General features: G+C 37.4%; 1 protein-coding gene across 2 annotated transcripts in view; it reads right to left on the reverse strand.

Moving 5' to 3' along the window:
• The window catches only part of TTC7B (tetratricopeptide repeat domain 7B), a 123,078-nt gene that overhangs the window by 95,190 nt on the left and 11,768 nt on the right, over positions 1–16,120 (reverse strand). For both annotated transcript variants that reach the window (XM_031593099.2, XM_090141506.1), the window contains exons 2-3: positions 8,408–8,562; positions 7,158–7,326 (exon numbers count right to left, since the gene is read on the reverse strand). In XM_031593099.2, coding sequence (XP_031448959.2) covers positions 7,158–7,326; positions 8,408–8,562 — 324 coding nt within the window. The remainder of the gene's footprint in view (positions 1–7,157; positions 7,327–8,407; positions 8,563–16,120) is intronic.

Here is a 16,120-nt window from a genome sequence, read left to right on the forward strand (position 1 = left end):
AACCAAAACCACCTGCAAGCAAAAGCTTTCAACAAACTGGGTCAGTTTTATTTTGGGAAGACATTTATCTCATACACTTATCTCATACACATCTAATCCTGATATCAAGCAAGATGACTTCTGAGGGAAAAGAAAGTGAGAAGCAGTGAAATGAATACAAGTCCACACTAGTTAAGCTTATATGTTTTGCAAAGTAATTCTAAAATCACTTGTCAAAACAGCAAAACAGCAACAAACAGTATTTGAACAAGAAAAGGGTATGTCTGATATTTCAATTACATGTTAACTAGCAAAGGTTTTCTTTAAATATTTAAATCTTGAATAATTTATAATTTTTGTGTGTGTGTGTAAGGTTCAGAAAGCAAACAGTACATTGCCTTAGCACTTATCCCAAGTGACATTCATGTCTCTATGGTACCAAGTTAACCGTCTCAACTTTTTTTTTTTTTTAATTATATTACAAGAGCTAACCAATATACACACACACATACACTAGCCACTACCTAAATACAATGGTTCCCTGATAAGAATGAGGAATGAACTAACAATTTTTAAGAAGTCCCCATGGAATAGATTTCTAAGCTAACAGTTTTTATTTTGAGGACAATAACAGTAACTATGTTTAATTCGCTCAATTACAAATCACTTCTAAAATTTAAAAAAAAAAAAATTCAAAGCAGAGCTCTAAACTCTGTAAGAAAACCACTTAACACCCTCATTTCATTTCCCAGAGTAAAACAATAATAATAATAATAAATACATTTCTCAAATGTAAAAGGGAATCCACACCAGATTTCCCATCTAACCAACTATTCCTACCACTCGGACTGCTGCTGAAACCATAAGGAAAAAAATGAAAGAAAAAAAAGGGGAAAAAGAAAAAGGCCTGAGGAAAGTCAATCATATTGTTGACAGTGTTGTTTCACTGATGATTTTCCGTGATGCCAACTAGTACTTCGTCTGTATAAATGCTAGTACTGACATAATAATCCTCTGGTTTATCTACTGTCTTCAGTAGACAAGTCAAAGGGCAGACAAAAAAACGATGGAAGACTATTTTATACTTCAGTAATATTTTTGCAAGTGGGAAAGAGTTGCAACAGTAGAAAGGTGCTCCTGGGTTTGCTTGCATTTTTCCTTATACACATAAAACAAGTCTGAGTATACAGAATTTACTCTTCCCTATGATAAACAAGACAATACTGTTAAGTATTCCAAATACTGTAAAACAACAATAAAAAACACCCATGAGCTTTTTATCACTCCTTTTAAAGAGTCCTGTATTTAGCTCATATTTTTAGAACAATCAAGTATATGGATTATAGCACACGCTTATTTGTAGTTTTTGACAAAAAACTGAAACCCTACTTAATGCTATCAAGGAACTCCCACAGTTCATTTCTAAACTTAGAATGAACACTGCTAATTTCACTGAAGGACTTATTTTTACAAGTCTTCAATAAAAGATTGGCTTGTTTATAGAGAATGCTTTTTTAAAAAGCAAAGTATGAACTTTCTTCCTTTTCAATTTACTACTGCTGTTTGTTAAGTATTATTGAAAGGAAAAAGACTAAGAATAGAGTAGGAATGGAATGGGCTGTCCAGGGAGGCAGTGGAATCACCATCCCTGGAGGTGTTCAAGAAACATTTAGATGTTGTACTGAGCAACATGGTGTAGCAGAAGATATTAGTGGTAGGTGGATGGTTGGACTGGATGACCTTGGGGATCTTTTCCAACCCTGGTGATTCTATGATCTTCTATATAAACAAACAAACAAAAAGCTAACACACTAAATCTGAGTTCTTAAAACTGTTTTAATACATTCAGTGTTTGGGTTTCAAACACTGGCTCTAAAAGCATAGAATGACAGAATTGTAAGGGTTGGAAAGGACCTCAAGAGATTATCAAGCCCAACTCTCCTGCTAAAGCAGGATCCTTACAATAGGCCGCACAGGTGAGCGTCTGGAGATGGGTCTTAAATATCTTGATAGTAAGAGACTCTACAACCTGAGCAACCTGTTCCAGTGCTCGGTCACCCTCGCCATAAAGAAGTCCTTCCACATGTTTGGATGGAACTTCCTATGCTCAAGTTTTAGGCCAGTGTTCCTTGTCCTATCACTACATACCACTGAGAAGAGCCAGACCTCACCCATTTTCCTCCCACCTCCCAGTAGATATTTATAAATATTAATCAGTTCCCCCCTTGGTCTTCTTTTCCTCAGGCTGAGGGAAGCAAGGCAAACTTTTGGTTTTCCCACTTCAATCTCTGTTCAAGCTGGGAAAAGAAAAGCTTTATCTGGAAAAGTTTGAAGCAGCCAGGATCTGCAAACTTCCTGCTGATGGACTGCAGCTCTTTAAAGAAGCTGAGTTCCTGACACATTGCCTAATGAGGCTAGAGATCTCTGGCATAATAACTAAAACAGCTTTCATTTAGTATTCTTCCACAAAGAGCTTCTCAGTGTCTGCTGAAATAGGCTAGCAATGTACAAGATCTCATTACAATCGTATACGATTAAAGATAAGCGCAGCATCTTTTGCTAACTGCAAAGTAGCAATTCACAGGCACCTGACACTTTTGCTGAACCTAATGAGTAATGTCATGTTTCTGTAAGTAGAACTAATTAATAGCCAGTCACTTAACTTGGAAAATGCAACATTAAATTTGAATATGGGTCAGCAGCAGTAAAGACAGTCTCACCTTACTAAACACACATCATCTAAATATAAACGCAGTTATTTGTACAAGCAATATGAGACGAAAAATGGCCTGCAGCAATTGGGCTACAATCCTATAATGTCACATTCTAACTTGTATGACATCTCTCACATGGTTAACAAGAATGTAACTGTAATGCAACACAGCTCTCTTGTCAGATACCTGTAGTACTCTACTATTCTATGACAATATGAAAATATGAACACCATTTCTTAACTAAAATCAAAAGTTTACAGAGCTGAAAACTGGAAGAAATGTCAGATTCATAAATTGCTATGTTTGTCTTTGAGCATCTGTAGAAAGATTCACTGATGTGCAAAACCAAGCACTGTAAATAAATTCATTTTTCAGCCATCTTTACTTACTCAGCAGTACAAGAATCATGTTACCTAAGACTTCAATAAGCTAATTCTCAGTTAAATATATACGTTTTATTTGAGCGCCACTGACAAGCTGCACCTCCCCAAATTAACACAATATCCCACTATGCAAGCATCTCATCTCTGCTTCCATAAGCACACAAAAATTGCTTAGAAACACAGAAGAAATTGCCACACACAGTATTTGAATAAAGCCTATATGTTCTTTCCAGTATGTTACCTCATTCATACACTGCCGAAAACCTGCACAAACTTAATTGTCCTGATCCCAGAGATCATACCCCTAGGAGAATATTAGCTTCAGTCATTAATGAAATGAATTCTAAAAATATATGTTTCCGTGTGATAACAGAGCTACACCAATTTTTTTTCTGGTTCATCTTTTAAGAAAAGCATGGTAGGGAAAGCTGGAGTTAGGTACGCAAGCCCAACCTAAAAAAGCAAAATGAAAAAGGACACACATACACAACCTTCAGTTTCTTCTTTATGGATTCATAATTTCTCTTATTTTAATTCTTTATATAAGATTTTCCTCTGTCTCAAAATGTACTACTGCCAATTAAATTGACAGTGAAGAAAGTAAACAAACGATAATGAAGAGACAAAATTAAACTCTTATAACAGAGGCGTGGAAAGCTCCATCTTTTCATTCCTACCTTTTATACAACATTCAAAAATGGTCCCCCCTGCTGACTTCAAGTCAGTCATTGAATCTAAGCAAATAATGTCTTAATAAAGTCATAGTTTTGATACTACAGCTATTCCAATACAACACCTGATACACATACATAAAGAGCAGACCTGAATCCTGACCTAAACTAATCAGGTTTCTGAATCTTTGCCTCGTGCATACTCACTTGGCTAGTCTACTCAGTGCTGTTTTAACAGACACAGAAACAGATAACTTCTCATCAGATCCCTCTTCTATCTTTCCTCAAGTCAAGATGTACTTCATCACCACACTAGCAATTCTGAACATTTTCCTTTGTAGGAATGAAAGCCAGGCACGTTGCAACATTACTTGTGTACTGAGGCTTCTCGTTCACAAGTTCATGAAACTGCACGTTGCAGGGTTGGAAAGAACCCAGCACCAAGGAAATAGAAAAGATTTCAAAGGTCATTCAATAGGATTTTTTTCTCATCATTTTGTTGAAATCTTACACTGCTGCATTTTGAGAAATCTAATGAGATGGTTTCTCCGGAAGCTCTGAAACAGTATATCACTACTTAGACATTGTCAAGAAAAGAATAACAATATTTTAATCCTCCTTGCTGGATTTGAGCACCTCTTCTGGCTTTCTCAGTATTACGCCTCTTGCTTATATTCCTACCAAATACAATGTCTTGTACTAAAGCTAAATATAGCACTGAGACTTAAAGGCATTCTTTTAAGAATATTTATGCATATGTAATTCATTTTTGTAATAAAAGTTTTGAGGGAACCTTTGTGAATGCATCATAGCCAGCAGACTGTTTCTAAAGAGCTAAATTCTGCTTAATGACAGAATTAATTCAAGTTGAAGACTGCAGGGATGCTCAGACACTAAATTTCATATTCTGGACAAAGATCCAAAATGTGCCAATGAAAAATATTGTAATTTAATGAACGCTTTTCCCCAGAGGTTTGCAAAACAAGCAAGAAAACAATCAAACAACTTTTATGGATAATACATTCAGACACACTTACTCTGGAAAGACTGAAGTGGCAGTAAGAACTCTTCTGATTTTTTTTTTCCATATCTTACTTTCTGACAGAAGAAATACATATATGCACATTTATGTGTAACCCCTCAAATATCTGTGTACACAAACACACACATCAATACATACACTCCACAGTTCAGCAAGCACTTAGAGACCTCACTTCTCCTGCCATGTTCCAATTCTATTTCCTCTTCCCACAAGCACCACTACTGTTCTCCCTCTTCCCCATCTTTCTAGCAACCTGTAGATAAAGCTCCAACAAAACTCAACTCAAATTTGACCTTGGTCCTGTTTTTGCACTTCATTTCATTCATACACATATGCTGAATCATCCTTTACTGTGAAGAACTGAAAAACATACTTCAAATGTTCAGAGCAAGGGTAAGATTGCACAGGTGCAAAGCAAGTCATCTCTAAGGGCTCAGGAGACTAAACTGTCTAGGGTTACAGACTTACATTCTCATTTAAGCACCTTGTCAAAGTTGCAGTAGAATAAACAACATTTCTGCTCAGGCACCTCTGTTACAGAGGGAAAAGATCAGAGCAAGAAGGTAAGCATTTGTGATGGTCCTATCTAAAAGTAAGAAAAAAAGTGTTAATAGGGCAATTAAAAACTACCGTCAGTTTTCAGTCATACACAGACCAGTATAAAACAGGATACGTATCTTCTGTTGACCGCACATCCAGATGTGCTGGGTTTGCCCAAAGGTGGATTGACTTGAGGCAACTGAAGCAGGCTTTTCTACTGCCAGTCTGCAGGCAGCTGCACTGAGCTGTGCAGTCAGGCTGATGTGTGCACATGAGCAGTTCCCTATTTCTTGGAAATAACAAGAATCGGTCAATGACTGGCAAAGAAATAAAATCTAAAAGCTTAGAAAACTTTTCTCTTTGCATATTCAGGTTATCCTCGAGCCTGCAAACACAAATACAAGCTTCAGTGAAGGACAAAGACACCACAAGAATAATTTGTATTTCATTGTGAAATAACTACAAACCTCCAGTAACCTCTGAAGAGGTTCTTCAGACTGAAATTTTTTATTAAAATTTTTTATTTATTGTCCACTCTTACAGGGAGAAAAATGAAATTTCAGGGGAGGAAGAAAAGAAGAAGAAAATTAACCATACTACTGCTAATTAATGTACAGTATTTAGCTGTAAATTACTCTAAGTATTTCTAGATGTTGAATATTGAATTTAAGACCACTCTGCGACTTCAATCTTATTCTATAACACACAGGAGATGACAAGCTTACAACTGTTTAGAGGGATATTATGTTTCATTAATCATCCATTCAAACTGGAAACAGAGAAAAAAAAGCAGCTATTCTAGACATGAACGGAACAGAAAAACAATAGTCACCAGGTTCGCCCAGGTAAGCTGGTAACCAGGCACCCAGTAGAAAGCAGCAAACCAATGAAGTCTGATCAAGATTAGATCAGGCTTGATATCACAGATTGCAGATTTTAAGTAGAAAAATTGAAATCAGAAGCAATAAAATACATATCTAGGCAGTAGGCTTGCTTTTTTTTCTCCCTTTCTTTCCTTAAAAGATGAACCAAGAAATCATTCCAGTGTAGAGAAGAAATTAAGACAAGAAACAATTCTTACTATTTTCTAATAAATTAATTTTACATCAAATAAATTGTATAATACCCATCCTTTCGGCAAAATTGTGTCAAGTGTTCCATATTTTCAAGAGGTTAAATAAAACAGAGCCAAAAGAGTTGACCCCTGGGAAAAAAACTCTGTTAAATTATTGGCATGAAATTCTTTGGAAATATAAGCAAATTTCTGCACAATAAGTGAATCAAATGAAAGAAATTTTCATAGGAAAAATGTGACAAATCCCACACAAATCCTCACAGATGGGCAGGTTTACAACATATGTAAAAAATCCCCACATTCTTTCCTTTCCACTTTCAGTGAAAACAGTCAATGCCTTCCAAGGCTGTTAGAATCAATCCTTGACCATTTAACAGTGAATGCTACTGAAGCCTTTCCTAATTTATTTGTTGACTCTGACACTCTATTTACTGTAATAAAAAGTATATACACTTATCATATCCAATTAAACATGCCAGAGCAAGGCAAACATTTAGACACAAGAAATTCTCATAAACCCATGGCACACAAACTGCCACCTTCCTCTAAGCACTGAACTCAGAGCCCTCCTATGAGTTTTCTAAACTGAAGAGGTACTGCCACCTTCAGACATCAGGCCAGCATTACATTTTCACTATCCTGGATTCCTCAAAAAGAAAAAAATAAACTTCACTTTCTGAATTATTTTTAAATATATTCAATCATCAAAGTTTCTAAAAACTGAACTGCAGAATAAAAAAAGAGTAAGCTTACCTTTAGTAGAGTATGCTTCGGCAATCATCCGTAACCTATATGGAGGCACAGCAGCTAGCTGCAAATCATCAACTCCAACTCTGGCATATGTGTTCAGAGCTTCCTTGTAATCACCTTCCACATAGTTCAACTTGGCCATAAGTAGGTTAGCCTCTTGTAAGAATTCTGGCTAGAAGCAATAGGAATAAGAAAGTTTTTATTCCCGATCAAAACACGTCTAATTATTTCTGATAGTTAGTTGTACTGTTTTCTGCATATATTCACCATGGAAACCCCAAGTAGATTTTTCTTCAAGACAGCAAAATCCCACCAGAACTCTAACTCCGTGTAATATTAGGGAATCTTGAAGCAGGAGTTGAAGTCATTTAGTCATACTCCATCAAGCTACTGAAAAGCATTATCAGACATTTTACATAGTCGTATACTTACACGTGCAAGAAACCTCTCTGTTAAGTTCCAGCTTTGCTAGGTGACAAAACGATTTAAAGGCAGCCTATCATTACAACCTCTCCATCCAATGATTTCAACACCATAAGCACAACATAGTGTCAAAACTTAGAGTGTGCTCTACTGCCTATATATTAACATAATTTGCACAATCCCAGAGTGTCAAGGTAGAAGGAAGGTATTCAGAAAAGGATTCGTGGAAGAATGGAAGAAAAAAGGAAAAGAACTCTCCCAGGAATCACAGAAAACACAAAACAGGAAGTTAGAGATGACCGTAAAGCAAGGTTCCCATCTCTCAAGAGATGGCCATGAATATAGAAATGATAAGCAATAGAGTAGTTACAGCAATAATTGATCAAAGAAACAGAATGGTTAAGAATATTTTAAAAAGTGACAATTATTCCTCTCAAGTATTAACTTTACTTTTCTCCATAAACATAAGAAATCTTTCCTGAGTACTTATAAGACTATTAAAGAAATTAGTGAAATATTTCATATTCATAACATTTCTTTTTAGTGTACTGCAAAGAATGATTTAGTTATGTACTCCAGGTAAAACTTCCACAAAACAACCTGCAAGTTCTTCATGTAAGCCTTCAAGAAGTCAATGAGAATTTTCCTCTTCTTCTAATGAAAGAAGGCAAAGAACTTATGTGAACAAAGATCCATGAAGAAAGAAAGAGGCACAGAATAGCACAGCACCAATGATGGGAATAACAATAAAACAAGAAACAAGAATTTTCTATGTTTTTCTCCATGATCAGCAACATAATCCAGTTAATTTCAACTTCTGACCAACTTACCTTTAGGTTTCCTCTATCAAGTGCTGCTGTTAGATGCTTCCTGACCTCAGTTAGCTTTGGCCGGGGGCCCCGTGGACTACTGCTCTGTTTAAGAGCATTTTCCTTCAAAAACTGTTCTAGTTTGGACTCTCCAAGAAGAAGTTCTGCCATGTCATCTGAAATAAATTTTAAAAAATAACAATATGAAATACTAGAAATCATTTTATTTCACTAATATTTCAGTGCAGTTACCATTTTCTCCACTGAAAATTTCCAGACCTGAATTTTGATTACAAACTAAAACAAGCATATAGTCAACTACTTAGATTTAACACATCATGCAGATACATCATTTTACTTTTCAGTTGATCTATTACATGCCTGCCATTGTAGATTTACATCTCTTATGTTCTAAGGTATAACGAACTAAAGCATTAATCTGAAGCCAGTATTCTTCTTATTTTAAAAACAACAACCCTTGCAGATACTGTAGCATTCTGAATTTGTAGAAATTCATTTCTAATACTCATTTTAATGAAAAATCCTGTTTCATAAAATGCCTGTTGTGGTTTCAAGTATGAACACAAAGATAAAGGATTATTTTTTGCCACAAGTTCTATATTGCATATCATAGAATCCAATAATCATCTGATTTGGAAGGAACTCTGACAGATCACCTAGTCCAACTCCCCTGCAATGAACAGCAACACCTACAGCTAGATCAAGTTGCTCAGAGCCCTATCCAGCCTTGAATGTCTTGAGTGACAGGGCATCCATCCACTAACTCTCTGTGCAATCTGTGCCAGTACTTCACTACCCTTATTGTAAAAAACATTTTTCTTATACTCAGTCTAATCTCCAATCTAATCTAAATCTCTTAAAATCAAACTCTTTTAGTTTGAAGCCCTTGTCCTATCACCACAGACCCTCCTGAGGAGTCTGTCTCCTCCCTTTTTACAGCTCTCCTTTAGATATTGAAAGGCCATTATCAGGTCATCTCATATCCTTCTCCAGACTGAACGGCCCCAGCTCTTTCAGCCTGTCCTTATAGGAGAGGTGTTCCATCACTTGGATCGTTTTTGTGGCCCTCCTCTGGATACACTCCAACAGGTCCATTTCTCTCCTGTACTGAAGACTCCACAACCGGATGCAGTACTCCAGGTGAGGTCCCACCAACATAAAGACAGCGTCACCCAGGATGACTTTGATCATTATTCATACCTGGGCTGTAAGAATATGGCTATCACCCAGATCTTGTTAAGGTCCAGCCATCTCGCATCTTCAGTGTGACATTCTATTTCTCATCTTTTTCCCAGTTTCTTAAGAGGCATACCACCACTTCTGGAAATAGTTTGTAATACTGAAATTCAAGAAAGTTGTCATCCTGTACCTCATGCCTATCCAGGATGATCAAACTTATTTTACTGAAACACATTCAATAGTTCTTTTAGTGAAAAGAGAGCTATAAACATCATCACCTTACTATTCAGGACTTGAATATCACATCATGTCTCGCAAACAACGCTTGCATACTCAAATATTAACTAAAAATAAATAAGTAAAATAGAGTTTTTAAAAGGGAGAAGGCAAAATGCTGGCAATCAGGAAACTGCTGACAGCCCCATGCCCTTTAGCGCTATCCTTAGAGGCTGTGGGAAGACATGGAAAGGCCAAGATAAGCACAACTCGGCGTTAATGTAGCAGAAAAAACCTTCCTTCAGCAAGTATAAATCCATCAACATTAGCTTGTATTTAAGTACATCAAGTCTCAGTACTGTACCTGTTGGCCTACTATATGTGACCTATGTACAATGCCATTATACAGTAAGCTACAAAGATCAGTTTTGTCCCGATATGGCCTATCAACTAAAAAGACAAAAGTCTAGAAAAAAATTTCCATGACAACTCCAGCTTGCTGCTGATTTTTAAATCTAAAATTTCTAAATTTCACCAAGAGAGCTTAAGAGACCTGATAAATAGCAGAGGTATCAAAGGATTTGTTATTTTTCCATTTACGATTTTAATCTGATGTTCTGGGAATTATATCCATAGTGATCTGGACATTTACGTGTTCTAAACTCTACCCACTCATTTTAATTGTTTAAACAATGCTGCAGAACAGAAAGATCTCAGCTTCCAAATGAAGATGAGACAAGCCATGTATGCAGCCTGGTTATCAGCCTGCTTAGTTTTCAGGTTTTCAGAACACAGTTGCCAGATTCATGACTCAGGTTTGCATTAACAATTCCCTTCCTCTGCCCACCACAGAGTTTCTCCTGATACTTTTAGTGGTCATCTCATCTTTAGACCAGACTACACCAAGTAATTTAAAGTGTCATGCTTTAATCCATACTTCTTTTAAGAACACCTTTATACCTTCTCAAGTGTTCTGTTTTGCTTAAACTGTGCTCCTCCTTCAATTTACCCTCACAATGACGAGGCCCTCTGCACACTTTGATTTACCCTATCAAAATTGTTGGTCTCTTGAAAGATAAAGAATGGAAAAGTGAAGTATTTCCCTGGAGCATCATTACTATGGAGATATTCTACAAAGCAGTGGCACTCAGTGTCTTTCAAATAAGTACTGAAGGCACCCGATTCCCAGCCCAAAGCAAACAATGTTATTCAACAATATAACAAGATAATAATAAAACTGCATTAGCCACAAATGGACAACTAAAAGAAAGCTTTTATTTGCCATTCAATGCCCATATGGCAAAACGTATAGCTGTTTAGCTGTACTAACAAGCAAATGACAGTTTGACATGCATCTGAAAGTCCAGCATACAATTTTAGTGACATGACAAAGAAGTTCACCATTTCACAAATCCTGACTGAAAAGGTTTTCATTTTAAACATTTGATACACTTAAGGACAGTTTCAGAAAGCAAAACAAAAAGTGTCAATTTGTCAAATGTAAGTTCTGAGAAATATAAAGACTGTTTGTACACTACAGTATTTCACATACAGCCTAGATGACACAGCACTAAAGGCAAACTACCTGATTCAGATCATAGTTCTGGACTACACTACTCTTATCAGCATTTTGCACAGTTGCTATTTTTAACATGACAGGCAATCAAAGCTCCTATGATTTGAAGTTTCTTCTGATAAACAATACCTTAAGTTTGAAATCCCCTGAGGAAATAAGAGTAGAGAAGGACAGAGGTTGTTCCCATAAATTCACAGTGTTACCAGTGTATGTTCAGGAATTTTTGAAGCAATTTACGTTTTGCTGTGCAATTCCGAGAAAAGGCTACCCCTCATAATCAAGGAGTGAAGGAGAGATGACAGCAGAAGGGTCCCCTTTTAGCTGTCTAAGATCTAGTAAAATTGGCACTCAGCTGTTCTCAAAGGCCATGCACTCCATCCTGTCATACTGGTATACTCACTCTGTTCTTTTTGTTCTGGGAAGCCCAAAGCTAGATGTAGAATTCCAGACATGGTGTCACAAGTGACTAACAGTAGGAAACACTAACTTCCCTCAAGCTGCATCTGAGCCTCTACCACTGCTGAGGAACCAGCCTCATCAGTACAGATAGCAGCATAAGGGTACCCTGGGCATCTGTTTTGTCCTTTGTCATTTGGTTTCCAAATCCCACAGAACACCAAAACATTGATCTTCCTTTTACTGTCACCATACTCAAATAAAGGCCTCCTTGTTACTCTTTGCATCTCTTATCAGTTTCATCCTCAGCTAAGCATTGCATTTCCCTTTCAAACTCATTAATACACAGACAATGTCTCTGAGCTTCTACCAGTCCAGGAAATCACACGTGCTAACCCATCATGTCTCTAATCCCAGTAAGAACGTTGCTCTGCAACTGCACACACATTTCTAATTCCTTCATTACCTATACAGAAATACTGACTAACACCTAAATAAGATTGTTTTACTTGCTTTAAAGACACTCAGCATCTACTTTGTTATAGTTTGTTTTCCGCATGTTCTTGCTTTTCCTTCAGACATAAATCTTAGTGCAGCTGATAAATATCAATAGCTTGGGTTGCATAGCTTCACTTTCAAGTTGCAAACTAAACAAGATATGAAATGCACCCAATCTAGATCTGACATCTCATACCAAACCCCCTTTGTTACAGTCTCATACCAAATTCCACATTTCATTAGCATTGCCACTGCATTACTATAAACAAATTAAAAATAAATCAGATATTATGCCTAGCATTACCCTGCTCAGATAGATTTCACATCCCATTGTGTAGGACTGAACTTTCTCCAGCTGCTCCACCTCTCTGGAAATCAAAGCATGTAAACTGCTTGCACAGAAAAGTTAGCTGCTTTTACACAGCAATGCAGTTCAGGTTAGAATTTGGTGTAAAGAATCTAATCAGCTGTGTGAAAGGGGCACAGAGGTCACTCCAAACCCACAAAACCATTCCTCAGAGCAGGATGCAACTATTTGCCTTGCAAAGAACAGGCACTGAAAGGTCCTTTCAGCAAAGGCATTTTACTAATAATATTTGGAATACTCCCGAGTGCTCTCAGTACAAAATTTCTGTTTATGAGCCTCTCAATGCTTTAAAAAGGGAAGGAAAAGTAAGAGTGAGACTTCAAAATAATACTCAGTGTCAGCACAATAACATCCTACTTTGGAGAGGAACAACTGGGATAAATTCTGCTTAATTACATTTTTTAAAGCAAAGTAGTGGCTAAAAAATGGATAAAAACATGTCAAAATGTTTCAGTTTTGGAAGGCTGATACTTAAGTAGATAATTTCTCCCTGATTTATATATTTATAAAACAGTAAGGTCAACCACTGACATTCTTCAACACTTCAAGTACAAGAATTACAAAAAGGCCAAAGAAGAAACTTGGACTTCCCTCCTGTATGCATTCCTTTTTAGCAGGTCTCAATAGTCCTGGCCTACCGCCCCATAACATGCATTTCTTTAGGTCAAATACACAGTTTCTTTGTGGAGGGACAGGTTATTAAAAAAAAGTAAAAAATAAAAAAAAATAAGATAACCCCACACAGGAAAACCATACAGAAGCTGGAAGAGATATTTTGTTCATACAAATTGCGAAATTGTCATGGAAGCATGTGAAACAACTAGTTTTGGAAGGTTACATTAGATTAGTAGACAGCTTGAAGAGTTACACATTAAAGAAAATAAACCTTTTGCTGCTACATGAGAAAATGCATTCCCTGAGGCATGAGGATTCTTATAGCACTAAAGCCATCCCTATTACTAAAGGACTTGGAGGGGTTGGTTGATGAGAGGCTCAACATTAACTGGCAACTTGCACTTGCAAACCAGAAAGCCAAATGTATCCTGGGCAGCAACAAAGGCAGTGTGATCAGCAGGGGAAGGGAGGAAGCTGTACCGCTCCACTCCACCTGTGTGAGATCCCAGCTGCAGTACTGCATGCAGCTCTGGGGACCCCAGCACAAGAAGGACACGGACCGTCTGGGATTCAGAGAAGGCCACAAAGATGATCAGAGGCCTGAAGCACCTTTCCTACAAAGATGGACTGAGGAAGACAGAGGTGTTGAGTCTGGAGAATAAAAGGCTCCAGAGAGACCTCATAGCAGCCTTCCAGAACCTAAAGAAAATGAATTCTTTACTCAGAGGGCGGTGAGGTGCTGACACAGGCTGCCCAGAGCAGCTGTGGATGCCTCACTCCTGGAGGTGTTTAAGGCCTGGCTAGATGAGGCCCTGGGCAATCTGGTCTAATTTCTGACTGTGACAGGCAGGTTGGAACCAGATGATCTTGAAGATGCCTTCCAACCCACATCATTCTGTGATTACGTGTTGCCTCTGGAAAATTTAATTTAGCATCCCTCTCTCTATCCCTTCTCCTTTTCCCACTCTCGCCCCTCTACCCTCAGTTTCTTCTCTCTGAAAATGTCTTTTAGAAAAGTACCGTCTCTAACAAGAGACAAGCAAGACCAAAGCCTTAAATCCATGCTGGTGTATACTCAGAAACTATCCAGACATCCAGACACCTGAATCAAAGTAGTCTACAACACCCAGATATTTTGTTCCCATCACTGGTGCAAGTTAAAGAAGTTAATAACCCATACACTAGCTAGAGACAGTCACACTGCAGCAACACGAATTACACATGCTTTCTTTCAGAGGAAAGATGGGAGAGGAGAAAACAACAGCTGCAACTTATACATAGATCTGATTAAGCATCAAAACAGAAGCTGTTATTCCAGGTCATCCACATATGGTACAACACCCCCCTTTCCCTGTACCATTGCTATAGAACACGAGACAGTGCTGTGAGAGGAGCAGTGACTGTCAGACTGGCTTTCATCACAGAACTGTTCCACGTGCACAGTTGCTGATGACTAACATGAGAAGACCACTCATCATAGACTGCAAATCCTAAAAAATACTGCAAAGCAGGATTTCGTTTTAATTGAGACACTCATTTGTTAAGTCAGTGAGTCAGGGCGAGAAACTGGCAGTAAATTTTTAAACTAAAGTAGGCCTGAAAGAAGGCTCTATTGACAAAGCATTAGCTTGAGACCTGTCAACTGTTCTGTGCAAATAAGATTGTTGAAAGCACCACGAAGGTCCAAAGTTCCAATTAGACAGACATTTCTAAAACAAACCATTTATTGCACACCATAGCTCTAGCACAGTGATTTCAATCAGTTTTGAATATTCCTTAAATAATCCTGAATGTCAGTAAAGTTTGAGGAAAAGCTTGCTTTATCTTTCAGCTCAATGAGTTACCTAGATTACATTCTTCTGTGAAATCATCATTAACAATTAAACTGCAAAAAGATATTACACACCTTGAAGCATAGCTTTGTTTCATCTAAATAGGTTTGTCACAGAAGGAAAACCTGTTTGTAAAGGGTTTTCGTATATTGAAACTGGTTTGTCACTTTCAGAAAACTGAGATACTTATAGATCAATATAAAATCAAAGGAGGATATTCATATATTTTTCTGATAAAGAGTCCATCAACAATAATCACACTGTGCATCACAATTGCAAAGCAGAACATTTCGTCAGTGAGGAAGGATGGCCCAGATTGCCCCCTACAGAATCACTGATACTATCCACTTCTCTAATATGAAATCTTCTGCCTATAACTATCTAATCATAGAATGTCCTGAGTTGGAAGGGATGGTACCAACAAGGATCACTGAGTCCAACCTTGGCTTCAAACACCATCACCCAAAATTCAAGCCCTATGTCTGAGAACATTGTTGAGACTCTGCTTGAACTCTGGCAGCTTGGGGCTGTGCCCACTGCCCTAGGGAACTGTCCAAAAATTAAGTCTGTTATAATGAGAGACAAGTCTGAACACCTCGAAATCCAAGTCAAACCAAAAGATGCTTTAGGAAAAATAATCCATGTTTGTTAACACAGAAAGGAAAAGCAAAAAGTCTGAATGCTTCTAGACAGGCCAGCTGTTTTCTTTCAGCTTAGATATGCTCATACAAAGCATCTTGAGAAGAACCTTGCGTGAGCACAGTTATCCCTTTTTGTAATACATATTAACCTTGAGCAACTCAAAAACAAGAGTAAAGGCTGGCATAAAGACAGGAGAACAAAACAACACTAACATATCTTTGTAAGGCAGTAGCTAAAAATATAATGGCAGCTGCTCTATAATTTGAATTTTAACATTTACTTTTAGAAGCAGAATTCTTATAACAATAACAAGATCCAAAGCATTTACAGAAAAGAAAACAGAATTACAAGGGGTATTCTTCATCATGAATGATGAAGAATACTTACTGCTG

The sequence above is a fragment of the Phasianus colchicus genome, chromosome 5 (genome assembly GCF_987193195.1).
Source record: "Phasianus colchicus chromosome 5, bPhaCol1.hap1.1, whole genome shotgun sequence".
In the NCBI taxonomy this organism is placed as follows: domain Eukaryota; kingdom Metazoa; phylum Chordata; class Aves; order Galliformes; family Phasianidae; genus Phasianus; species Phasianus colchicus.